Source organism: Corvus cornix, chromosome 2 (assembly GCF_000738735.6).
Source record: "Corvus cornix cornix isolate S_Up_H32 chromosome 2, ASM73873v5, whole genome shotgun sequence".
In the NCBI taxonomy this organism is placed as follows: Eukaryota; Metazoa; Chordata; class Aves; order Passeriformes; family Corvidae; genus Corvus; species Corvus cornix.
In genome coordinates this window covers 122944433-122971766 of record NC_046333.1, presented here as the reverse complement: position 1 = coordinate 122971766, position 27334 = coordinate 122944433, and the positions used below count along the sequence as shown (strand labels likewise).

Below are 27334 nucleotides of genomic sequence, written 5' to 3'. Positions count from 1 at the left end.
GAAAAAAAAAAGAAAAAGAGAAAATGAAGTTCAGATGAGACAAAGAAAATTTAAAAGCAAGATGTGAATAGACTCTGCAGTTGGAACACTTCTGTTTGCCTTACTTATAATGTCTAAGGATATTAAAAATGGGATTTTCAAAAGAATGTAAGGAAGTGAGTGTCCACACCCCTTTGAATGTAATGGCTTTGGACAAATTTTTCCCTATGTTTGATGGGAAAGGCAGCTTCAAGGATAGATAGATGCCACCAGCTGCCTAAGACAGCAACTGATTTAAAAGCAGATAGAACCATAAACCTTTATTAAGAAAGGTGCCTAAGACATATTGTCCTGGACAAAGTAGAATTTTTTTTTATTGACTTTGCTTCAAGAATGTATTCTATTACCGCTTCTTTCATTGAGAAGAGGAAGCTGTGTGCATTTTGGAAGTAGAAAAAAGTAATCTCAACAATTATATTCCTAGAATAAGAAATTGAACAGTATTTAATTTTAGTAAAAGTGGTCTGAACATCACTAAATAATTTTGTGATAGTTCTCAGTACCTGACGCGAGAGTGTCTCAGCTTGCGACAATGTGCTAATAGAGGGACTGTTGCAGCCATCAAAAGTGTTTCTTCTCGTACTTATCCTGTCCCGTTCATTTTGTACAGCTGGAAAAGAATAATCATCTCATTTATTGACTTGAAAACACTGACACACAGTATAATTTCAGAACTTTACTAGATTTCAGAAGATAACTGTAAGAACTGAAAGGTATGACATTCAAAGAAGATGATCTGCTTTTAGCTCTGAGTGATGAGGAAGGATGATAATACATGTTTATGGTCTGTATTGGTACACTACTTGCCCGTAAAAAGCATGTATAACTAATTGTAGAGGGATTATTATTAATTATCAGCACTTTTGTCACTGGATTAATTACAGTAAAACCTCTTCCTTTGAACTTGAACACATGGTTTCAATTTTAACCAATTTATTAAGTCAGGCTTTATGATAACAGCAGAAATGGACATCTCCAGACTGCCAAACAGGTCAAGTAGTACAGCACCACTACTGAAAAAATATCTGTCAGAGGAAGTATGAAAGCCCTATTCATGCTCTGCTGTGTGAAACAATGAAACAGGAATGAATCATGACTTTAATCCACTAGTAAAATAATTTTGAAACTCAAATCTCATGCTCCTCGTCAGTGACATTGCATTCATAGCCAGTTTATGGAACATTAACTAATTTAAAGGAAAAAAAAAATCAACCCAAAAATAACACACCAAAAAATTTTAGGACAGTAAATTCAGTAAGTTTTGTCTCATGGGGTCCAAAAAAAAGCATTTGAAAGAGCTTTGGATAAGGAATCTGCAATCAACACATGCTAAGCCTATGAAGCAACAAGGCATACTTTTGAACTAAAGGAAGAAGAAAAAGTAAAAACTATCAGTCAGATCTTTCTAAAACCTAGATCATGTCCAAGATTAGGCCAAGGAAAATAAAAAAGGAGAGAAAAAAAGAATTGCATCAACAGAAATCTTTTTATTGTATAAGGACTCCCATTGTCCTCTAAGAGCAGCAGCTTTATTTCCAAAGATACATTTGCTGTTTTGTGGGAAACAATCTGCATTACAGAATTTAGGAGTAGTACAAGGGGCTTCAATAAAAAAAAAAATATTCTCTGCACTGAGTAGGTTCAGGGTTTATCTGAACAATGCACACTGTTTATTCCAGAGGTGTACTAACTTTTTGCAAGGACACTCGCTGATGGGCCTTTTATTAAGGTCACTCTAAGAAATCTTGTGGGGTGATAAACACATAGTATGTTGTAGACAGGAAAGAGGAAACATAACCTTTTGTAAAAGAATGCTGAAACAAACATCCACTGAATCTAAGCAGTTTAAGTTCTGCACAGATAATTAAAATAAGTTCAGCACTGATTAGTCTTACAAAAATAGTAAGGTGTTCTGACAATACTCCACCTTTGAAAGTCACTGGTGGAGTACACTGAAAACCATAGTTGGATGCTTTAATTTTCTTCTACACAGACATAATTTTGGATTATTAGACTAGACTATCTGGCTAAAGCCTTTTTGTCAATTCAGGCTAAAATAGCCTTAAACAGACTCCATGAGGAGGGTGGTATATTTGCTCAAAGAGGACTTTTAAAGCTTTTACAAATTGAAGCCTTTCTTATCTTTGTCCTGAAGAAAGAGATTTTCCAGAAACAACATGAGAAACTACCATAGACTCTATGCCACACTTACACTGTGAGACATGCCCTAACCATGTAGAGAGGTTATAACAAAACAAAAGTAGTGTTGAAAGTTTTAGACACAGTGGGATCAGAGTAGGGCAGAATAGTGTTAAGTAGGTTAAAAGTTTTGTGCCGTGCACCAGGTTGCATTGGTATATTGAGGGAAATGAGCATTTCTGTGGTTTGGGATCCCCAGCACATGAAAGATACTGGAAAATCAGGCAGTGTCCAGCAGAGGGCTACGGAGATGTAATCCACAAGATGCACAAGGTGAAGCAGAGACAGGCATCTTTGCTTATGTGGAAACGAGAAGACCAACATGGATGTGAGGGTCTTCATTTCTGTAGCATACAGAAAATGGAGCCAGATTCTTCTCAGATGCATAATGAAAAGACAAGACCCAATGGACACTACCCTAACTGCAGTAAGACATATTCCAACTAGTTATAAGGAAAAAACCCTTCCCATTGAGGGTGGTCGAGTACTGGAAGAGCTTGCCGAGCAAGAGGTTGTTGAATCTCCCCTCTCAGGACTGTGTAAATCTGTCTGGACAGGGTCCCAAGCAACCTGACTGAACCTAGATGTCAGCCTTGGTTTAAGCGGGGAATAAACTAGATGAATTCCAGATGTCCCTTCTGAGATGAACTATTCTTTAATTCCAGGTTTTGAAAGTCTCTAAAGCTTGCTATTTCCAAAACTTTTATGGCTGCTGTGGATACACAGATCTTTCCCTTTCTTCCCATTAGATTGATAACATATATACAATACGTTACTGATTTAATGGCTCAAATTCCAAAAGGCCAAAGTGTCTTAAAGGAGAGCCACAAGAGTTAACTAACCCATTTCATACCCTGTGTAACACTGTTTAGAATATCCCCATCCAGCTTCAAGGAGAAAAATCCATTTTATCTCATACCAGTGACTTGAACACTACCAAAGCACTGCTACAGTACAGATACTTAAGAACATAAAGAAAAAGCTTCCTTTGTACAGACTAAAAGAATGATTGCCGCGTTACAAGAGAACTGAGCACTCACATTTCAGACTGGCCTGCAAGCAGATGCACATTGCTCCAAACAAAAAAGGTAGCAAAGTTTGTGACAAATGACTTTTGAATGTGTATTTGAAAAGGATAAGGACATCTTTTGCCTCCACATCATAACTGCCCTTGAAACAACAGCCCCAACAAAAAAAAAACACCTCTAATATTTGCACGGCCCTTCTTTCCCTATTGCTCTGCTCTGTGGTCATTTGGTCCTTCCACTCTCACAGAAGAATCACTGTTACACGTGTTTCTCATATCTGTCAGTGAGATGCATAAGTAACAATTTTCCAATATTAAGCCCTAAGGAAATTAGATTTTTTGTTAATTAATGTGAGCACTCCACTGACAGATACCACTATTCTTCTCACTATTTTTTCACTCAACTTCACATTCCTTTCTCTGGCTTGAATGCTTCATACACTTACATTTAAGGGAAGAACCAGTAAATTGGCACTGTCATTATTTAGTGTAGGAAAAAAAAGCCAGATAGATATTTTATTACACAATTTGGTGGAACATTTTAAGTAAAATCTATTGGTTTGAAATATTCCAGCATATGGCTCAATAGGTAGAAATCAATGAATTTTGGTGCCAGAATTCATGAATTAAACAGTTGCAAATTCACTTTAAATCTATGGACTTCCTTATGTTCAAAGTTCTAGAACTGCTTACCCACTTGAAAGTTAGAAGACACATATTTCACCTTAGTATAAAAGCACTTCCCCATTATGAAGGCATTGTAGCAGATTTTCCATTGGTTTATTCTGCTGGAGTTTTTTAGAATTTTCATTATATTTCAAAGCTAATTCAGATTTTTTCTCTTTGTATATCAAATAATAAACGACTCCATTACCTTCCTTTTTCATTCCTGCTCGAAAACACTTTTTTAAACGACAATATCTGCATTGATTCCTTTTGTCCTTGTCAACAATACACTGTCGGTTGAATCTATCAGAGACAAGAAAAGGCAAATGTATAAAGCATTAATAAAGTAGGACCCTGATTACAAAGAAGCAAACCAACTAATCTGTCCTGTCAGAATAATTTCTATAACCACAGACTCTCTTCTTCAGTTGCACTGATTATTCTTCTTTATTAATCAGTTTTGAGAGCTGTTTCGTACCTGCTCATTTTCTAGGAATATATGCATGTGTACAAACGTGTATGCATTGGAACAGGTAAGTGTGGAAAATTTTGTAGTTATGTACATCATTTACACCTCAACTGATTTCTGAGGTATATCAGTAACTGGCTGCATCAAATGGTGGTGGAGGAAAAAAAGAAGAAAAACTGCAAATAGAAAAAGGAAAGCACAATCAAGGAAAAAGCCAAGTGTTGCTGCCATGGAGGAGCCCCTTAGCTGCAAAACCATTACCCTTGTCTGGCAGTGTTTACTCCTTCTGGGAGATAACAATGAACAAGCTGCATGTTTTATCACTACAGGTGGCAACCTAAACAGGAAATGAGAGGAACCAACACAATGAAATAAAGGCTTGAGGAAATACACGGAGCATGACACTGCAAGGTGGCTTACCCAGGCTATTGTGCACATCTACAGGTGTGCCTAAAGTGAATGCAGATGAGCCATTTGCCCCTCTCCCTGTCTAGGTCTGCCTTTTCTTCTTTTCATGTGTTTGTTAGATAAACAGACTCTGAAAAAGCAGAGCTCTTCCTGAAATCACTTGTGTCAGCTCTTGACACACCACTTTAGGGGTATGCCTATGCTATATCACTGTGCTATGCCTGTAAGGGAGAGGCTTCCTTATAAGAGTATTACACAACCAAGGAAGAGTGAAGGAAACAACATTTCCAGTAACAAGCCATTCTTAGAAATGTTTTCTCGTTACCCCATACAATGGCACAAGGGACAGAGAATGGGGGCTACAGCCAGTTCACCACATGTTGTCTCTGCTGCTACTTCCTCCTCATGGGGGGGACTCCTCACATTCTTCACCTGCTCCATTGTCAGGCCCCTCAAAACAGAGACAGTTCTCCATGAACTTCTCCAATGTTAGTCCTTCCCATGGGCTTCTTCATGAACTGCCCCAGCATGGTTGCTTTCCACAGTGTGCAGTCCTTTAGGATTGGGCTGCTCCAGCAATGGGTCCCCTGCAGGGTCAAAAGCCCTGCCAGAAAACCTGCTCCAGTGTGGGCTCCTCCTTCCATGGGGCCATAGGTGTGGCCAGGAGCCTGATGCTGCAGTCTTCTCATGGGGTCACAGCCTTCTTTCAGGCATCCACCGTCTCCAGCAGGAGGTCCTCCATGGGCTGCAGGTGGATATCTGCTCTGCTGTGAATTTCCATGCATTTCACGAGGACAGCTGCCTCACCATGGTCTGTACCATGGGCTGCAGGAGAATCTTTGCTCCAGCACCTAGAGCACCTTCTCCCCCTCCTTCTCCACTGAACTTGGTGTCTGCAGAGCTGTTCCTGTATCACGTTCTCACTCCTCTCTTCTCTAGCTACATTTTGTTCCTGCACAATGATTTTTTTTTTCTTCTTAAATACATTATCCCAGAGGTACTACCACCATTGCTGATAGGCTCAGCTTTGCCCGTCTTGGAGTTGGCTGGCACTGGCTTCACCAGATGCTGGGGACACTTCTGACAGCTTCTCACAGAATCCACTTTTGTAGCCCCATCGCTACCAAAATCTTGACTTAAAAATCCAATATAGCCTTTCAGTGATTTGTTTAAACTCATTGAGTTTTCCATCTGTTCTGCTCATGGCTCAAAATGGACAGTTTATGGACCTGAGCTTGCACAGAAAATTTCATCAAAAATTATGCAGGGTGATATTTTGGGCACCATTCGGAAAGTAACAGGTTGTCATTCAGACTGACGGGGGCAAATGGCTGCTCAAAAAGACCTGTGTGTCACACCAAGTGGGAATATGTGCAGAGGTGTTTGTATGGCCCTTAAAACAAGACTCATAAATCTTAGACTTACTATTCAAAAACAACCTTCAAAAGGAAAGAATTTTTGAAAACAGTTAAGAATTACAGTTTTCACATTGCAGTGAAAATATGAGCATTTTTCCTTTTTTTTTTCAGGAAATGACCTTTGTAATCATAAATAAAAGAGTGAAACAGCTTCTGATTGATGTAATGATATCAACAACATCAACAAGTATCTGGAATATAGTCTGGAGTGTGTAATATCAAGTAGCATTCCTTAAGAAAAAGCTGAAAATACCCCAACATAATTTGAAAATTCTGATAAGGTCTGAATACAATTTTTCCTTAAATTCATTAATTTAGTGCCTCTAGATGATCTTTTGAAATACCTGCATGTATAGACGTGGTTTTTCCTTATGCTACGTCTAAAAAATCCCTTGCATCCATCACAGCTGGAAGCACCATAATGTTTTCCGGTCGCTCGGTCTCCACATATTGCACAGAGACTACTGACCCCGTTGTCAGCAGCATTCATGTTGACAGCTTCTCCTGAACTGTCTGACAAGAGACAAGAACATACACAGTTATGGACAAAACTTCCAACAACAACCTCATGCGCAAGTTGTACCTAAATAGAGGTTTTTTCTGGCCTTTTCTCTTAATTGCCACTTAACAATTTATACAGCATGACCTATCTGATTACGTCTGGTTCTTACTGACGTGAACACTTTCAAAATGATAGAGATGTTAAAAGAATTTATGAAGTTCAAAACAACAAATAATTGTGTTCTAAACTCCTTTCAGCTGAAGGGTTAAAAATTAAAGTGCACTTCTTCATTTATAATTACACATACATTCCTACTAAAGGAATACTGAAAGATTCCTGAAGTTCCTGAAGAGGAACTTTGGCACAAAGCGGTGTTAACTGGTAAAGATCTCTTGTATCAGTTCTCATACAAGCTGGCAATAGCCAGTAACTCTCATACAAAGGTTTGTGACATTAAACAAAGAAACAAAAAAAAGAGGGGTTTTGCACAACTTAATTTAAAAAACCCCAAACAAAAATGCATGCTAAGAGTCTGTTATTTCCTCAAATATATTTTTGACAGGAACACTGGTGCAGTCTCTCCATGCACAGAATATTAGCTATGTGATTAACAATTAGTTACTGAATATGGTAAACACTACTGAATAAGTTCACCTGAAAGCAAACCAGTTATATTTATACTTTGAGTCACAATGTTAGCAGACATGTTCAAAACAACAACTGCAAAATAGCTTTTTGTTTTGCTTCTGGTTTAAATGAAAGGAAAATATGCCCTAAGCATTTGTAGCTGTTTTGTCCAGGAGAGGAAAGAGTGCTACATTAATTAGATATGCAAACAGATTCAAAAGTCAAGTACATGAGGTCATGAACAGTGTACAGGATGAAGAGTAAAACTGTTAATATATATATATTATTCATATTATATAGATCCAACTGAAATGTATAACATAAATACATTATAAAATTTTCATTGTGTCTGGCAGAGCTTAAAAGTTAAAGAGTTCTTTAGATACAGAGAGAAGCAACCTTTCTGTTTTGTTTTGGTTTACAGAGCTGTAACTGATAGGAATTACATTAAAAATGATTAAATAAAATGAAATCTTATAAGTAGGAACTCAGTTCTGTAAAGATTTTATTTTAAAATCAGAATTTTCATGACTGGAAAATTATTTTTCAACTAGGTTACAGAATTGTTTTAGAAAAATATAAGACTTTTCTTTTGTGGTTTTCTAACTTTGCATCATACAGCAGAATAATTAAAAATACAGTATTTGAATGTTATGATGAAAAATTTCACAGCAATATAAGTTGTGCATATAAATACAAGGACATATTTATTTTCTTTGGTGTTATTCTGAAACAAAATGTCTGGAAAATTGACCTGATGTTGAAAAATTCTTTGATTTCAATAGAACTGTGTAATCTGCCTGAATGTGGCTTGTTAAAGTTCTCTAAATGCTCCCAATTAATTTAGACAGCTAGAAAAGATACACAGGAAGGTTCATAAGTGGCAGCTTTCAGTTCCAGACTAGCACTGTAACAAGACAATGTATTTATAAATGCTGTAAGAAAATATTTAGGCTAAACTCTAAACAAACTCTAAACATAAGAAGGCTGTACCTGATAACTAATAATTATCAAGCTAATCACTTACAGTGATAATTTAACCAGCTCTATCGCCAGCACATAATGCAACCAAGCACAATCTCCCTAATCTGGCTTCCCATTTTATTTAACATTAACAGATCCAAAAGGGTGCTATTCAGCAAAAAACAAATGACCAATGAAATACCCATATTAGAACAAAAAGCAGAGAAATCATCTAAAGTTATATAATCATTGTTGATAGCTTCAAATTCAGTTAGGGCATAAAGTTCTGTTTTTCCTTCCTAAATCAATAACCAAATCTACTCTTCTATTTACTAAGCTTGCTGTAATGCAACATCAGAAATTCAGATAAAACTTAAAGCCCAACAATGAAACCTTAATTAGTTTCTATATGGCAGGAATATGTGGAAATTCAGGTGCTAAATATTTTTCCTGCAAATCACTACATATTGGTTCTGCCTTTTAAAAATACATGCTACTATATATCTATGAATTGTTCTTTAAGATACAATAAGCCAACATTTTTAGTGTATTAAAAGATTTGGAAGGCCATTTTTGAGTAGTTTAACTTGCCTGATACTTTTATTCTTTTATTCACTTTTTTTTTTTTTGGTCAGTACTCAATAGCAGAATGAAATGGCATGCTTTCTATTTCAAGCATAAATTATTGATACAACTTCTCAAAAATTGCATATAAAAAGTATGCCTAAAGTGTTACATTAGCCAAATGCAAATACTTTTTCTCAGCAAAACATTGTCCTCTAGAAAGCCAATGTGATTCTTTTTTAATCACTCTTGTTCCTATATACACTTAGCTAGAAAGGTTAGATCAACACTTAAATTAAAAAAATATTGGTCCAACAATTAGAAACTAGGCATCAAGAAACAGTAGCTAATTTTTTTCACAAACCTCTGGATGATTTTGTCCTTTCTTTCTGAAAGTTATATACGAAATATACTTCCATGCCCAAACTGTCAATACTAGTTATTCATTTGTCTTACAGTAAATAAAACAACTGCTGAATAGACCATTTTCTTCCTTTGATTAACTGACTGGTGACAGTACAGCTACTTTATTATATATAACCTCTCTTTTATTTTCCTTAAAGAATTATAATGTTACTAACTTAGAGTCAGCGATGAAGTGTAAGAGAGCAGATTTGTAGTTTGAAAACAACCCCCAAATGCTCCATTAATAAAACATTTAACTAACACCTTATAGCATTACTAAACTTCACTTTTTCTGTTAACTGGCTTGATTTTGCCTCACAGGGCAGAACTCACCATTGCCATTATACAGAATCTGCATAGTTTCAAACTCCAGTGCTGTATATGTCGGATCTAAAACTTCACTGTAGTTTGCCATTTCCATGTCCAGTATTGGTTCTGAGAGCCTCATCATTGAATGCCAAAGCAGTGGAAAAGCTGTTCAAATGTACAACCTTCCCATTCTGTTTCACAGTGATTGATAATCCAAAGTTAACTATAACTGTGTCACTTACGTGCAGCAATGGGAGGAGCTGGAAAACTGCTTCTGCATGCTGTATTTTACCTGGGTATTTTTTTTCTTTTATGATACAGTGCAACCCTTCTGATAATCTTGGAATGCTTTTTGAAATAATCTTATCAGGAGTTGTATTGGTTCCAGTTCTTGCATGAACCCAAGGACGTGCAGGAAGCTTCCTATCCCTTATTCTTTGCTGCACATTTTGTTGTCAATGTGTGGTAAAACAGTTCTAAACAAACTACTCAGCTTGTTCTGTGTAGAGACTTTAATTTCATATGCCATTCTGCTCTCTCTCTTCAGAACAATAAGGAAATGTGATATGATTATGGACTATCTCAAACTATACCCAAATCACCCACCTTCATATTTTAAAAGACAGCTGTAAAAACCTCCCATTTTACAGCTGGTAGTATTCTTTCCCACTGTCAATGACCTAGCTCTGTAGGCATCCTTAAGCAAGACTTCAAGTCACACAAGCGTGCAGCAAGGCCAGTTCATAAATCCCCTCTATCACACACTGTGCTGCTGCAATGGCTCTGGGCACCGGACCCTCCACACTCTCAGACAGTGGCTTCCTGCTCTAACCCTCTTTCATACAAGATGTGATGGCTGCATGGCATTTCCAAGCACCATTCAGATGCACAGGGGGAAAAGAAATATTAATCACTTTCTCTGTAATGAAGAATCTCCGGGTAGGTCCACAGCTCATCAGTTGGTAGACACGGCATGTACAAACCCAGTTAAAAACCCCCTGTAAAGCTGCTTGAATCTGTGCCAAATATATAGCTGAACAGCAGAATTTCACTTGCTAATCTGGTGCTTTCAAATGTTGGATAGCAGGATTTCAAATGTTATTACTTCTCAATACATTCTTTAAAGAAAGCTACCCCTTACACTGCTGAAAAACAGTTACATAAAGATTACATATACAGGAAAACTGCCCAGTTTATGCCTAATTAACAAGTGCTAGTAACTGTATACACAGCACTGAAATGCATATTTGAATGGAGAAGAGTGTCTGCAGTTGCTGTTCAGTAAAAGTAGCTGTAAAAGGGCACCTGTAGTGGTTTAGTAACATAAACCAACTCCTTGATTAACTAATTAAATAAATAAATATTTTAAAAAGCAATTTGTGACAGACAAGTTACCAATGAAGGAGGAAAATTTACATGAAAAGACCTAGAAAAAAGCCTTTCAAAATTCATACTTCTAATATCCATGTCCCCAGGGTTACCTGAGAATCACAAATCATCCTGTCTCCTTGTGGACATGTAGATGCAGTCTCAGGCCAGTTCTCCTCCTGACTCCAACAGAGCCCAGTAACATAATTATGACAACAGGATTCTTGTATAATTCACAGACCTATCCCTAAACCAAAGCATATTTGCAGTTGTGTTACTGCTTGCACAAATTCTCAGATTTTAGAGGGTCTCCACAGGGGCTGTCCTTTTCAACCTACTGCTATTCCTTTTCCTTTAAACCATTCATCCATTACTGTATTTAATGAGATATCAAAAACTGAAAAAGGTACTTCTTAAAAAGGGCAATCCTATAATTTCATGCATTCATATGAATAGCACATTTATTAACAACTGATATGACTACAAATACTTCCTATACACAACAAAAGACAATACCAAGAAATGGCAATTTTTAAAGATATTTAAGAATATGACTGAAATTTTAGAATATTTACTGTCTAAAATCGCATAAAAAAAATTACTCAGAAAGTGTCATTTCACAGTACTGAAAGTGTACAAGGTTTCACAGTTTTTAAACAGAGCTAATATTTCCTCCTTTTTCTTAAAGAAATATATTAAGATTGATGAAGAGCTATTTTTTGACAGCCAATATTGCTTAGGAAATCACTGTAGTTTCATCATGAGATGGAATAATTTTATACTACCTGATGGCTCAGTTTGAAAAGTTTCTTCTGTAGCAGAATTTGTTGTATTTGCTACAACCATTTGTTGTGTTTGTATAGTATTTGCTATAAAACTAATTACTAGTTACGTAAAAATTGATTCATTGCCTTAAGATGCTAATTAGCAAAATATAAAAATGCTTACAGGTTAACTAGAATTCTCTTTTGTTCTTCAGTGTACACTTTCTGATAAGATTTTCTATAAATATTATCTGGGTTTTAATACCAAAATTGTATGCTTGCAAACATATCCATTGCATATTTTTTTAATTCAAAATGCCAGTTCTGAAAACATTCTGGCATACAAGTAAATTTAAAATAAGGGAATGGATGGAAGATGGAAGATATCAAGTATGACATGATCAAATCCTGCTATTCCCTCTGCTATTAGAAGAACTTCTTCAATGCTGCCAAAACAGGTCCCTTAGTGACTGCTAAAGAGAGGGAATGAATTGACCCTTCATACTTCTGTCATATAAAAACTTATTTCAATTGATTTTTTAATATGGAAAAATGTACGCTACAGGAAAGATATTCTTTATACTATTTTTTCATGTTTTGCTAAGGAAACTTCTTACAGTCAAATCTTGCACTCATAAAAATGTGCTTTCTGGGGGATTTTTGGCATCATGAAGTACATCATGAACAATTAATGTATACTAAATCACTATGGTAAAATATTAATATGTTCTCTTTCAGCCTTATGTGGATTAGAATGCAGTCCTGGAATTAGAGCAGTCGACGAAAGAAGCTAATGATGAACAGCTTTTGGTCTTATGTCAGTCCAAGCTTTATACTGTTCACTACTATTCAGACTCCCACACAGCAGATTTCTTTTCATATTGGACACCTGCACTGTTCTTCAAATGCTGAATGACACCGCAGCTTGTAGTATAAAATGTTCTAAGTGAAGTCATCTACTACTGACAGCCAAGAAATATCAGCCTAAGGTAAGCAAAAGTTTTGAAACTGTGTAATTAGTCAAACTGCTAAGCACTTCTTTGAGATAAGTGATAATGTAAATTTGAGTAAGAAATAATTTCTCAAAGTAAATTTACCAGTAATTGTGAAAAGAAAGCTACACAATAATGGTTTTGTTCATGTGGTTTTCTTGCTTTTTTTCTTTAAATCTGATGACCTCAGGATCACATACAGATCCTAGCATTCCTATCTTATCTTTAAAACTATTAACTCTGTTAATTGTTCAGCTCTCCATATTAAATGCAATCGTTCTTTCTGACTGGGGTATAAAATACAGCACAACCTACTAAAATCAAGGTTCTTTCCATAAAAGGCTTCCTGAAAATAAAAACAAGTCTGAAACTACTATCACCACTGAAACAGTTTTGGTTTTCTTTTTTTTATTTTTTTTTAAATAAATAGTAATATGTCCCTTTATCTTTCCAGCTTAGTAAGAAATGTAGGTTGCCAGAATAAAGTGTTAATTCAAAGGAATATTTTTCTTGTTTCCCATATATTCTGGGTAAGAACACACCTTCGCTCTATTTCCTGCTTTGCAAGTACAGTGAATTGTGGCACACATACTTGGAAGGCATCCTGCTTTTGTCAATAACCTGTCATATTTATCCAGCATGCTGGCAAAACACACATTTTGATCTGTTTCTCCTCTTGATGGCTGGCACATGTAGGACAGGATATGCATGGAGTCCATGCTAACAAACCCCAAAGAAACCATATGAGCTGAGCCAGAATGTTTCCTTACTACAGTGAACTCAAAGAGACCTGCAAGCGAGACAGTTTATTTGCCAAAAGCTTGCTACCTAGGAAGCAGTGTGAAAATTTCTGCACACCCATGGGCAATCTCATCTTTGGCTTACAAAGATACGCGCCCATGTAATACCACAGACTGTGCTTCCCTCTGCTAGAACACACCCTCAGTGCCAGGGAGAACACTGCTAGTCACCATCACATCAGCTCTGCTGACACCCACCCCCAAGTGCTTCATAAATGGTCCATGAGTAATGACTGGGAAATGTTTGCTTGTATTGTATATGTGTTTGTCATGGAAATGTTTGTAACACTGTGGCATTATTTTATTTGGTAGAGATTGCTGGCTTTTTGTTTTTTAAATGAATAAAAATGTTAGAGTTGGAGCAGATCTAAAAATCCGTGATAAAGTATAAATGTGTATTAAAGTATAAATGTGTATTACCAAGCTTCTTCAAAAAGAAATAAATAGCCTTTTTACTTAACACCTAAATAACATGATGGCAACATGGCTACAGTCCTCTACAACTCTAAGATGTTGCAGCAAGGCTTGTAATGTTGTGCCCTCCTCCTCTCCCCGGCCCTCAAAAAATTTCAGAGCCAAACAAGGACAAAGTTGCCTTTGAGCTGGTTAATGTGAAAGGATTTTTCAGAACACTTTTTGAATCATGAGAATAAACATATAGCACAACTGCTTCCACTAAGGTGACCAAAGGCATGGTCTCATACTCCTCAAACCCAGCACCAACTATCACCTTCAACAAATAAATTTATGGCACTTAGACTTTTGACTTTGTCCTAAAAATTATAGTGATTAAATAAAACACTAGAAAAGCAAAGTCAGTACCAGAATTGAGTAACAGCTTTTCACAGCACACTTATTAGGGAAGGTGGTAAGATTGGCTGCAACAAATCATGCCAGGTGAAACCAAAGTACAGAACTTTGTGGGAAATCTAGGCTAAGCCTGTTTTCATTACTCACATTTTCAGACACTTAGACCACCCCAGGCATTCTATAGAAAGGAGATTCTTGCACATATTGAATTTGCCTCTTTTTTTCAGTTAAATTGGTCATTCATTATGTTGAGCTCTGCTCTAACACACAGCACATATAGCTTTCTTTCATAAGTTATGTTGAGGGTTGTGTTTGGGTTTTTTTTCATTTTGGCATAACAGGGAACAGACAATTATTGTGAGGTCTGATTGTCTTCATATTTATGTTTTTGGCTTAAAAAAGTATTCGTCTTTCAGAACAACCAGCTACAACTTCAATGGTCATGAATGTGAATGAATATAAAAAACAAAGAACATGCCTGGTGTCTGACTTGTCAAATACTACGGACCCACCCTACAGCACTCTTTAAAACTTGAAATAATCCCAAAATAGTTATGAAGACATCAATGAGTAGTCTACACCAGAGTTTCAAAGCTGAGTAAGAGATCTAGTACTCCAAATCCTATGAAGTGCAATTTACAATTTTAATCTTGCATCCACCTCAGTATTTGCCCTGTCAGTAGCTGAGGGGAAATATCAAAGGAATATGAAAGCTCTAAAATATTTTTAGCCTGAAGAATAGCTGCTGCAGTATAATTTTAAGTATAATTTACACTTGCTGAGGATATATCTTGCTTTCAGATTCTCCCTCTCTATTCCAAATATAATTCTCTCCATCTTATTCTAAAAGGTTAAATGATTTATTTATTCACTTTATATACCACAGTGTCATTGAGGGGATATGCTACTAGGATAGCAACAGTAATATAATGGTATCATATGCAAAGAGATGTTACATCAACTCTTAAGGTGAAGGTAGACAAAGCTATCTGGTTTATCTGGTTTTATTTATCACTTACACATGCACACATACATCAGTGAGTGACCTGGGTAGCATCTCACAAAGTATAAGATACATTGCAGTTCACAAACCCTTAGCTGTATTCTCTCTTTAACAGAAAGGCGTTCTGATGATGATTCTCACATTGTATTCACCCACAATCTTTGCAGAGCAAAATTATTAAGGCAGTATCTTCTTCATTTTGCAGATGTCCCATGCTACTGTTTGTCAATGGTTTAGTGAAACCCATGGTGTCTCTGTGACAGCCTTTCAGCAAATAATACCACCAGTAGGAAATATTCAAGGAAAAGCCATCTCATAGCCAAGAGGTCAAACATGGACCACTGCATACAGGGCATCACTAAATGTCAACAGCTAGCTGCACAACTGCACTGAGGGAGAGCATTGTGTCAGGGTGATGGAAGGGTCAAGGCCGCGATGGTGCCAGTTGAAGTAGCACATTTCTACGGGAAGATTTAGAAGGATGAGTAATGGTGAAGTGGAAGCTTGAAGACAGTCATTCAAAAAGGAGGCTGAGGGGTGCCCTCATTCCTCTCTACAGCTTTCTGAAGACAGGAAGTGGAGAAGGAGGGAGATTCTGATCTCTTCTCCCTTATATCCAGAGATAGGCTGAATGGGAATGGTTCAAAACTATTTCAGGGGAGGTTTAGACTGAACATTAGGATAAATTTTTTTACCAGAGAGTGGTTGAACATGGAAGATTTCCTAGAGAGGTGATCAGTGCCTCAAGCCCGACAGTGTCTAAGAGGCATTTGGACAATGCTCACCAAGGCTTTAATTTGATCAACAATGATTTGGTCAGGCAGTTGGACTAGATGGTTGCTTCAAGTCCCTTTCAACTGGAACAGTCTATTCTATTCAAATCTCATCTAGTCTAGTGTATCCTAATATCTCCTATTCAGTCAGAACACAGTATGCCAGATGCAAGGTTTAGGCGGCAAAGACTGAGGACACAGAAGAGTTATATTCCTTTAGCCACTCCAGGAGGATGTCCACAGTAGACTGCAAGGCATGTAGATATCAAATGCTTTGCAGATTTAAAGTCTTTCTTTATGTACACATACATTTATACTCATGTACGTACACACAGGAATTTACTGTCAGTGCTTTTGTGATAGCTGAATTTGCCTCTTGAATTATCACTGAGTATACCTACAAAAATTAATCTGACAGGGTGAAGCTCTCCCTTCTACATACTGAATCTTAGTAATTCTTCACATTGTATTCTCCATGTCCAGACGCTCTCCGTGAACTAACAGCAAATTTGTATTTTGCCAGTTCAGTCCATTTCTGTGCTCACTTTGTGTCCAGATTAACAGTAGATTTGCTAACCCTATCTAAGGTTAGCAGGCACTATTAGAAAATTGTGCATATTTATGGGGAGAAAGAATAAAAACCAGTATACTTTTGCTTTTTACATTGCAACAGATTAGGTTTATTGTTAGGTATGTGAAATACTATTAGGTAGACTTTAGTACTTAATATTTCTGTTTTAACTTAATGTTCTTTAGTTCATTTTATTCTTGAAAACTCTCTATAGCCATGAAGTGTTGATCATTTAGAGTGCTTAAAGGATTTTTGTAGCATAGAATTTTGTGGTGAGAATTGCTGAGGTACAGTTAAATGACTGGATACACTTGTTAATTATTTGCTTAAATTAGGTAACTTATTATTTTCTGCTACACACAGGAAAATTAATCAGAGAGTTGTCCTGGAGAGCAGAGTGAAATGAGAAGAAAAGAGAAAAGAGTTCAGGCATAAGATAAAACCAAACCATCATGCTATTGATAAGCAAGACTAAGCACTCCTGTTCAGTCATCCCCAGGTGATTAGTAATTTTTTAATAAGCCTTCTTGGCAGGTTTTATGCAAACTTGCATCGTAAACAATGTTTTATATAGCCAGTTAGATAAAATTTACTTACAATTTACCCACAGTTATCTTAGAAATACCACATAATGAGATTTTTTTTCCACAGATAAACACCCTTGCCTTTGCCATACACAATAAAAGAGTTCAAAAAAAGGTTAACCAGTATCAAGGCAAGGTTTGTTTGGTATTCTTTTTTTTTAACTTGCCTGGATCTTTCTTTTCTTTGTGATCAATTAATCATAGCAAGTCTTCTAATTCCAATATTCTATCCCCTGCTGAATGAGTTATGTACTCTACATAACATTTCAAAACAAACTCAGTACACTTCTGCCCGTGCTAGTGACTATATAACTCTTGGTCCTACGTAAAAAGCTAATTAAATAACTGAATAGTTAGGCAAGTGCCATTATTTTCAGTTACACTGTCTAAAATTAAAATTTTTAACTAGAGCCTAAGCTGACTCATCACATTCCTGCAGAAAGAATGCTGGGTCAACACACTCAGTTTAACTCTTCCAAGACACTAGCATGGTTATCCTTAGCTTAAAAACTTCTCTAATTGCTATTATTACAAAAATGAATTAATGAGAAGTTCAGAGCATACTAAAGACAGTTTAATATGCTCTGAACATCAGTTTAGAGTGAAAGTATGACAAATGAACAAACACTTCAAATACTCCCTGAACAAAGGAACAATGAGAAAGCATAAAGGCATTGCCATGGTTTAGCATAGTTTGGGGTTTTAGTTAAAGAGGGCTCCATCAGCCACGGAAGTGATTCTCTTGCAAAGAGGTGCTTACAGCTTCCTCTAGACCCGACACAACCAATCAACTGGCTAGTTTGAATACTGGCAACTTTTTAAAGCCACTTAAGAATCTTGACACGCCTCTGTGATCCACATTTAAGAACGAGCAAAGCCCGGGAACGTTCCCTTGCTTCCAGCTTTTGGACAGGTAACGTGGGGCCCACAGCCCAGCGGGGCCGGGCCCAGCTCGGCGCTGCCCAGCCAGGTCAGCCGTGGCGCGGCTTGGCTGAGATCTCAGCCACTTCGGCTCGCTGGACACCCGGCACAGCCCCCTCAGTGCGGGCCGGCCCGGCCGGGACACAGCCACCCTGGAGCCGAGTGGCCCTGTTCCATCCACGGCCCTGCTCCGTGCAGGCGGCCCCACGGCGTGGCCAGGCCAGGCCAGGCCAGGCCAGCCCTCACCCAGTGCAGCCAAAATTCATCTGAGGCCGCTGTCTGGCAAAGATCATGTGACCAACAGCGAGAGGCAAATTCCAGCTGCAAGGCCCGGGTGAGATTAACTCTTTTAGTGTTGTAAGATTCCTCCAGAACAGATGAAGCCTGTAGATATCAATCCTCTCCCAAGTTGAAGGAAAGGGAAGGGTGAACTCACATGAAGAAAACACCATAAAGACACCAAAATCAGTGAAGAAGGAAGAGCTGAAACCCCAAAAGAGGAGAAAGAGGAGGTGCTTCAAGCCTAGAAGCTGAAATTCTGTTGTAAAGCTATGATGATGGACTATGATACATCAGAGTACCCGTTGTAATTTCATGAAAGCATGGGGAGTGGGGGGTTCAAACTGCAATTGTGAGCAAAAGTATCTGTGCTGAAGTAAGCAAATGTTGAAGTAGCTGTGATTTGATGAGAAGCTTGAACAGAGAGAGATGAAAGTCTCTTACTCCCAGGGAAGAAGAAGACCTCTGTTCCTAGAGATGAAGATGCTCCCAGAGATAGGTGAAGAGACCCTTTGTTTCTGAACAGCTCAACCTTAAAATGGTACCCCAGTAGCTCAAGATGGAGCCCTGAAAAGCAGTTGTGGGGAAAGCTGTAAGACAAGGGAAGGGACTTTCACATGCGAGCAGAGAACCATCCTGGGCAGCTGTCTTGCTGTGACATTGAGGCCATAAGAGAACTGTTTCTTGCAGAGATGTCTCCATAGCAAGAGCAAGAGAGACTCCTCTCCCTAAGTGAACTGAATAAGACTATTAGAGAGGTGGTAAACTGACTGAAAATCTCAAGGGTTGTCTTTTTATCTTGTCAGTGGGAGAAGGGAGAAAGGTGGGGGGAGGAGAAGTGTTCTGAAGGTTTAGTCTGACTTTTTTTCTTTCTTTTAGGTCTGTTAATAAACTTCTTTATATTCTTTTAAGTTTTGTGCCTGCTTTGCTTTCTCCTAATTCTTATCTCACAGAAGGAAAATACGTAAGTAATGGATATTTCGAACCAAACCACTACACTTAATTGGTGTTTCCGCCCGTTTTACGAACTGAACCTGCTACAGGCATATTCTCTGTTTCGACCATATTTCAGATCAGTTCTTTAAAGTATCAAAATAACTCCAATTTATGCATCAAATAAATAAGTTTCTAGAACAACTCACAGCCTAGGAAGGTATGTGTGTAAAATACCCTGATTTTCATAAAACCATAGAATGATTAGGGTTGAAAAAGACCTTAAAGATCTAGTTCCATGCCATGGGCAGGGACACCTTCCACTAGACCAGGTTGCTCAAAGCCTCACCCAGCCTGACCTTGAACACTTCCAGGGATGGGGCATCCACAGCTTCTCTGCACAACCTCTTCCAGTGTCTCACCATCCTCACAGTAAAGAATTTCTTCCTAATATCCAATCTAAACCCAGTGTCTTTTGGCTTCAATCCTTTCAACCTTGTCCTATCACTGCATGCCCTTATGAAAAATCCCTCTCCAGCCTTTTTGTGGGCCACCTTCAAGTACTGAAAGCCTGCTAAAAGGTCTTCCTGAAGCCTTCTCTCTTTCCTCAAATTATGGCATTATATTTCTAATGAGAACAAAGTCATTCTTGCTTTTACCAGCCATGAACTGACAACAGTATGTCCTTGAGAATTCAAACAACAGGGTTGTCTTAAGAACCAGGAAGGTCAAGGACACCTGATATCTTTATTGGCAGAGGCATCTATATTCTAAGCACAGCAAATTCAGATCCCAGTGAGAACAAAACAGAATCCTCTGGAGAAGAAGCTCAGGTCTTTGCTTTGCTGTGCACAGACTCTCTTCAATTGGCCAGTGGTTATCTCTTTAATTTTAACATGTTAGGTGTGTTCCCAGGTAGGAACAAAACGTTAAATACTGTGACTTCACAGAAGTACAGATATATCTGCTCCCAACAGATTTTAAACGGTGATTTTAATAAGCTCAAAATCTGTTGAAGTCCCTTTTAAAAGCTGATGATAAATATTAGAAAATAAATTGGGCTGCATCTCTTTTAACTAATGAAGCCAGACCACTGATTAAGCTGAGCAGGGGAAAATTCACTGGCATAAGAGATATGAGAGAAGTGGTCTAGCAAGGTTTTAATTAGTCTCTATCTTGAGAGCAGGTAAGAGGAAACTTTGAGAAATGGTCATAAATGCCATTATGTGTAAAAACACAGTGCAAGTCATCAAGCTGAAATATGAAAAAATATGTGCAGCTGCAATAATGTAGGTTACATGATCAAGTTTACCTTCAATAGTATAGATAACAGTAGGATCTGGGTGGATTTTCTAGACATGAACAATATTCATGTGGCTGTATTCCTTGTTCTTAATGTATTAATGTAGGCAGGCTCCATCATTTTATCTGAGAACTTTGCAATCAGTAACATGATTTCCCCATCTGTGAGAGAGGTACAAACTATAGTCCCCTTTTAATAAACAGAGAAATGAGGCAAAGGACAACCAAAGATAGTGTTTATGACACTTGAGTCCACGTGTCTACAACACAGTCGCCTGCATACAAACCAAACATTCAATTCCCTTTGCATATAATGATCAGAAACAGGCACATCTACACAGATTCCTCAAACTTATCTTTAACAGGACGTTGAACTGAATCATCTCTCAAAACACCCATTTCTTCCCACTGGTTGTCTAACTAAAGTGCTCAAACAACTGCAACAGACATCTAGAATTAGGTGAGTTGAATGACAAATGACTCCCCAAAATCTGAGAAGAGAGCTGAAGGTGGAGAGCCTGGATGGAGACCCAGCTCCTGTCCTTTCCACTGGAGCAAGTTCTCAAAACTGAAAATATACCATATAGCACAACTGCTACAGCTTATGAATACCAGAAAAAATACCCTTTATCTATTAAAGAAAAATTAAAAATATTTTAATGTCCTAGTTCAATAAATAATGTTTTCACCAACTTAAAATATATTTCAGAGGGTGTAAGCTTCAAGAAGAGTCAGCCAACTTCACAAAAATGGCCATGTGTGAAATCATAAAATGATACATTACACCAATTGAGGATTAACAGAATCAGACTTAAAAATCAAACTAAAAATAAGCTAGATAAAGAACGTTCCTCAGAAAGCAACAAAGCTAATATTAAGTTACTATACCTAAATGTGGGACAGTTTTCCTGCATGGTCTTGCCTGCATCCCTGGTTTGTCAATGTGCACCCAAAATCCCCAAGATCAAAGGACAGGACTATAATTTTGTTTAGAAGGTGCACCAAGCACACAGGTTCTTTTCCTGGCTGATACCTTCTCTGGCCTGACAACAGAAATGCAAGTATGCAGAAGACACAGGTCACTTCCCCACCTTGCTGGGACACTGTTCAGGTGCATCTCCTGGGGCCAGGACTGTGATGCACATACACACAGTGCAGACACAGTCGCAGGAACAGCTTGAAGTTAAGCTACCTTGTCAAAGCTACACTCTGTGTTGATAAAAAGGAGAAATCACAACAGATCTGTCAAATTTATCTCCAAAGACACATAAAAGTTGCTGCACTCCAAAGTTTCAGAGGTTTTTTTTAAACAATGCAGTAAAGATACACTTCTTTTTGTCTGATTAAGGAGAAAAAGCAGCTGTGAACTGTACTTGCTACAGATTAAATGCCCTGACAACACCTAAAATTGATTAATCTTCTAGATAACATTGCTTTAACGTGACACGTGAGAAAATATCTAAGGTGACAGTCCACTTTTGATAAGTGATTTCTGTTAATAAATTGGCATTTAAAACACATTAGTATTTAAATACTCCTATCTGATTTACGAGAATGGCAGAAGTAACTTCCTGTGAAAATTTAGTCCTTCGATTTCGAAAAAGAAGCAGTAGAAAAGACTCTCCTGATCAAAAAGAACAATTTGTTTAGGAATCTGGAAAGCTGAGTCAGTAGCAGCTGTATGCACAGAAACGAAGATGGCTTCACTTAGGTGATGGAAAGGTCACTACTGGGTGTATGCTATTTATGTTAAAGTAGATTACACATAGAACAAAAAATCCATTTGAAAACTTTCAGAATCTGCAGGTGAGTGGAAAAATAGGGGTAACATGATTTTCCTTTTAAGGTGGTGTAAGGTCTAGAGTCAAAGTCTAGCAGTTGTAGTGTCTGACTGCTATACCTATCAAAAACATAATAGCCAAACCAAGGAGAATAGCAGTGTTGGCTGTTTGAAGTGAAAGTCCTGCTTGGTCTAAGAAAGATGGCACTTCTTGCTAAAACTTGGGCTTGCCTGGGCTTTTGGGGAAGTACAACTCTGGACAATACTGGAACTTCTTTGTTACACTTACTTTTTTTTTTTTTTACATATAATAAATGCTAGGGATAGGAAACACAATAGATATTTTCCAGTTGAAGACTGATGTGACTTGTCTCATTTGATCTACATAGTGTTCTTGGAAAAAAAAAAAGAAACAAAACTACAGTGTTGTCTACTGTTATCTTGAAAGGAACAGTTTAAAAAGATGTGGAAAACCAACAGTTCCTAGGAAGTGTGGCAGAAGTAATTACTTTGGGAACCCAAAATACTCAGAATCATTGAATACTAAAAATACTAAATACTAAAAAGACATGAAGACACAATCTTTTCTGTAATCAGTTTGATTCACGTAAGTGAAGTCACACTTTTCATTATTTAGGAGAGAAAAACAAAGAGAAGACTCAAAGGTGAAACTGGATACTGGGCTATTTGCTAATTTCCAAGACTGAAGAGAATTAAAATTACTAAAGTAATATTGTAGCAGATTGCTGTATTATATTGTTTTGAAGTGCAGGAAGAAAAAGAAAAGGAAAAAGAGAAAGAAAATGGAAAAAAAGATAAATAAGAAATGTTATTCCTAGTGTTATTTTCTGAAAGGGTTCTGAATATTAAACACAGTCAAGAAAGAAGAGATACAGGAGAGAACTAAATGACTGGGTATTTGTATAACATCTATTAGCAAGTTTTATGAATCCAAAAGGAGGAATTGTATTAATACTACTACGAACATGAGGAATCTTGAATACATTCTTAATCCTTTACTTCAAGGTTCTCAGGAGATGATCGAGTTGAACTTTCTTCTCTATGCAGGTCACATCAGGTTGCTAAAGGCTTAAAACTGCCATATCCAAAAATACTTTGAAGAATGGAGACTGCCTAACCTCTCAAGGCATTCTGTTTTCCTACTGGACCTGGTGTCCCCTGGTTCTCCCAGGGGGAATCTTTCTCCATACATACCCTGAAATACTTTTATTTCACCTTACGGCCACAGTCTCCTGTCCTCCTACCTGCACCAGAGTGAAAGCCCATCTTTTCACAAACGGCCTTGAGGTACCAGAGGCTGCTGTGAGGGTCTCTCCCACAAAGCCATCTCTAGGCTGAAACGACTCTGGTCCATCAGCTTCTCCTCAACTGGGCAGGTGCATCAGCCCCTTACCATCTTGGTGGCCCTCCACTGAACTTTCTTTAGTTAATCCATTTATTTCCTCAAAGAAAGAAGGGGGCAAGTGGACAAGGATGCACCATTTTAGACACCATCTAACAAGTGCTGAGTAAAAGGAAGTAATAATTTCCCTCAGCCCTGCTAAAACAGCCCAGGATGCTGTTGGCCCTCTTCTGAGATTCACTGCTGGCTCATGCTCTGCTTGCTGTCTACCAAGACTCTTTAGTTCTTCACAGCAGAGTTTTTCCCAGCTAGTCCTCTAATTCTCTCCCCAGTATAGGATTGTTCTCCAGTTGTTTCCCAGTGTCACAATTCTCAATTAAATATTTTTTCCCTGAGAACCACAACAGCTTTTTAGCCTGCCCAGGCTAAATTACTAGCATTAATAGCATTCCCTGTTTTTCAGGTGTATACGTAAATAAAATTACCGTGATGGACTTAGTTTGAAAAGATTGACTTAGCTGTCTCAAACAGCTGTAATTAAAATACTGCCATATCTGTTAGTTTAGCCAGAATAAGAAGCCAGCCAATCACTTCCACGAGTACTTCTGGACTCATTTCCTAAAGCCAGCAGAACTCATCTACACCTCCTGCTATCTGTCATTCACCTGACAGTGAATGGCATTTCTGCTTCTGTCTGCACGAGGAGGGGAGTTAAAAGCTGCCATTACAGCCAGAATTAAGGAGCACAAATGGCTTGCCAGCCATGTTCAGGGCACAAGAATGTAGATCTTACTGAAGGAGACTAGAAGGAGTTGGCTTCCCCATCTCAGGGAAGTGAAAAGTGAGAGGGAGTTTATTTTACAAATAAATCATGCTCTGTAAGCTACATAGGGGAAAAAATTATTTAGACAATAAAACGATTCTGCCGTTAGAACAAAGGCATAAATTTGAGGCTGGCAAGTGGAAAGCTTCTAAGGGTTATGGTACTGCAACAAACCTCTTCCATTTGGGCAGCAGAGGTGAGGAACCTAACTAGTTTTAAGACATGGAGAGAAATTTATGAAAGGTATTACATGGGTTGGTGATGTCAGCCAAATTGGTGATTCAGGAGATCTCTTCTAGTCTTACTGTGCTGAACATTTGCATCATGACTATTTTTTTATAAAGTGGCCAGTGAAAAATATCAAGTGTATTATTCTAATTAAAAATTAAAGAAATATAAATGACAGAAAGTTAACCTCATTGTGATAAGCAATTAACAGAATTATGCTGTGATTGAAGCTGGTGCATAATTAACAACTGCTGTAAATGATGTTATCCATCTCATTTGCCCAGATTGGAATAGCATTATTCTTAGGCATGTTTAGCAAGTTCTGTGGTAATACGCACTTGAATGAAGTGCTCTTTACTAATGTGTTCAAATTCACAAAGCTGTTACTAGAATTGCAAATAAGGTACACACCAGCATCATTTCCTCTGCCCATTACTGTCTCTTCTTTGGAACTATCCTTGACAGAAAATCAAATTATAACAAGTCCAAAAGATGTTTGCACAAATTGAGCTAGTGTTATTAAACATGAAAAATGTGCAAAAAAACCATCATGATGAACCAAGTGGGACTGAATTCAAAACACAAGCTGCTGCTGAGTAGAAAGGAACAAGAATCATGGAGCTCACCAGGGGACAGAGGAAAACACTCAAGGTAGAATTCACTTAACAAGTGGAAAAGGGAAGAATATTTTTTCAAGTGGTCTATATTTAAGGCCCAGAACTGAAGAACCTCTGATCATTCAAAGTCAAATGAAATCAGTCAAAAAAACCATCAGCTTTCAGGTATAAGGTCTTCATGGTCAATACATATTGGAGTTGTAAAGTTCTTAATTAGCTGACTAAAGCAGACCAATTAAAAAAAAGAAGTAACAAGTGGCTCACAAGTCTTCCATTCAACTTTTCCCAGAAGGATATTGAAAAATATGAACTGGAGAAAGTAATAAGATATGATGAGGAACAATTGCCTGATGAGGAGCACACACAGCCTTGGGTGGACAAAATAATGATATCATTCAGCAAAAAATTTTGGGGTGTGCATACCTTCCACCAACCTACCACCAGCACCAGCTTCTCCAATTTAATAGGTATTTATATGGCTTTCAGAAGCACATGATCTTTACAACTGATTCATCTCTAAATGGCCATCAATTTCTGAGTGAGACACATGTTGAAATAGGACAGGAAATTAGTCTCTAGCAAGCAAGGAGGTTAGTGAAGCATGCAGCAAAACTTTACTTACATTCAAAAAAGAAAACAACAAAGTACAGACACTTCAGTTCTTCATACACAGGTGAGGAAAGGCTGATTTCCTAGGCTGAGTTTCCATCCTCATATCTACGTAATACCTGCAGCCAATAAGAGTAAAATAAATGCTAAGCTACCTGCAATGCAAACCAACTATGCTCCTAAATAAAATTCGTATTTGGAGTATAAAGGTTGAGAATACAGTGCTTTCATTCAAGGTATAAAGGCATTTCTGAAGATTAAAGAAAATTCTTAAGTCATTGGACAACATTGATGTCAGATTTTCTTCCACTTGTACAGGAAAAAAGCATAGAATTTATACAATGTCTTGAAATACTACCTGGAAGGATTACATATAGGGAATAGAAGACAAAATGGTTTTTAAGACTGCGGTTCTGTTGACATAGAAGCATATGAATAAAAGATCCCCTGCTCTTTGGATGACTAATGTTTAGGTAAACTGGGTAAACTACATAGTAAAACAGGATTCGTAGTAGAAAAGCCTGAAAGAAAAACTATTTTAATTTGACTACGTGCACAGCACCTCAAAAAGGATAAAGACATGAAAGAAACAAAGGGACATTTTGTAGTAACCTTGAGAACTACTTTACAACTCTTGCAGCCTTGCTGACTTTTCTTGGGTGGGGTGAACTGCACTTTTAAATGCTAAGCTTTAGCTAGGCAGGCACTACCTATTTATTGCTTTATATATATTTATTTCAATGTCGCCTTTTAATTCTATATATTCTTATGAATGTGTAGTCTATGCATTTATGAGCAACTGCTAAATCCAAACAAAATATGCACTGGTCACTCATAAAGCTCTGAAAGACAATTTGCTTTCTGCACCCCAAATATAACCTCATGCTATTAAGTTCGAAATAAAAGCATGTCATCTTTAGATTTTCGTATTTCAAAAATATCCACTTGCTTCAGCAACATTCTTTGCTTTGCCTTTCACATTACTTGAAACCTTATGGGTAATACATACTACTTTCCCTTGGAAGAAACTGACACACAGAAAATCACTTCTAAACACTAGGGATGAAACTACCTCCCCTTATTTAGGTACAACAGGACTTTAGACAAGAACAGAGATTCTTACAGTCTAAACTGTAAGTCTGCTGAGGTACTACATTCTTTATTGATCTTGTAAACTGCAGTGAATGCAAAATAGAAAGCAGTAAAATTATTAGCCCA

The 27334-nt window shown here is 37.6% G+C and overlaps 1 protein-coding gene across 2 annotated transcripts in view; it reads right to left on the bottom strand.

Moving 5' to 3' along the window:
• HNF4G (hepatocyte nuclear factor 4 gamma) overlaps window positions 1-26230 on the bottom strand; it is a 36516-nt gene extending 10286 nt beyond the window's left edge. For both annotated transcript variants that reach the window (XM_019289049.2, XM_039569074.1), the window contains exons 1-4: window positions 26130-26230; window positions 6571-6739; window positions 4140-4234; window positions 543-649 (exon numbers count right to left, since the gene is read on the bottom strand). In XM_019289049.2, coding sequence (XP_019144594.1) covers window positions 543-649; window positions 4140-4234; window positions 6571-6716 — 348 coding nt within the window. In that variant the 5' untranslated portion in view covers window positions 6717-6739; window positions 26130-26230. The remainder of the gene's footprint in view (window positions 1-542; window positions 650-4139; window positions 4235-6570; window positions 6740-26129) is intronic.
• Window positions 26231-27334: the final 1104 nt, after the last annotated feature.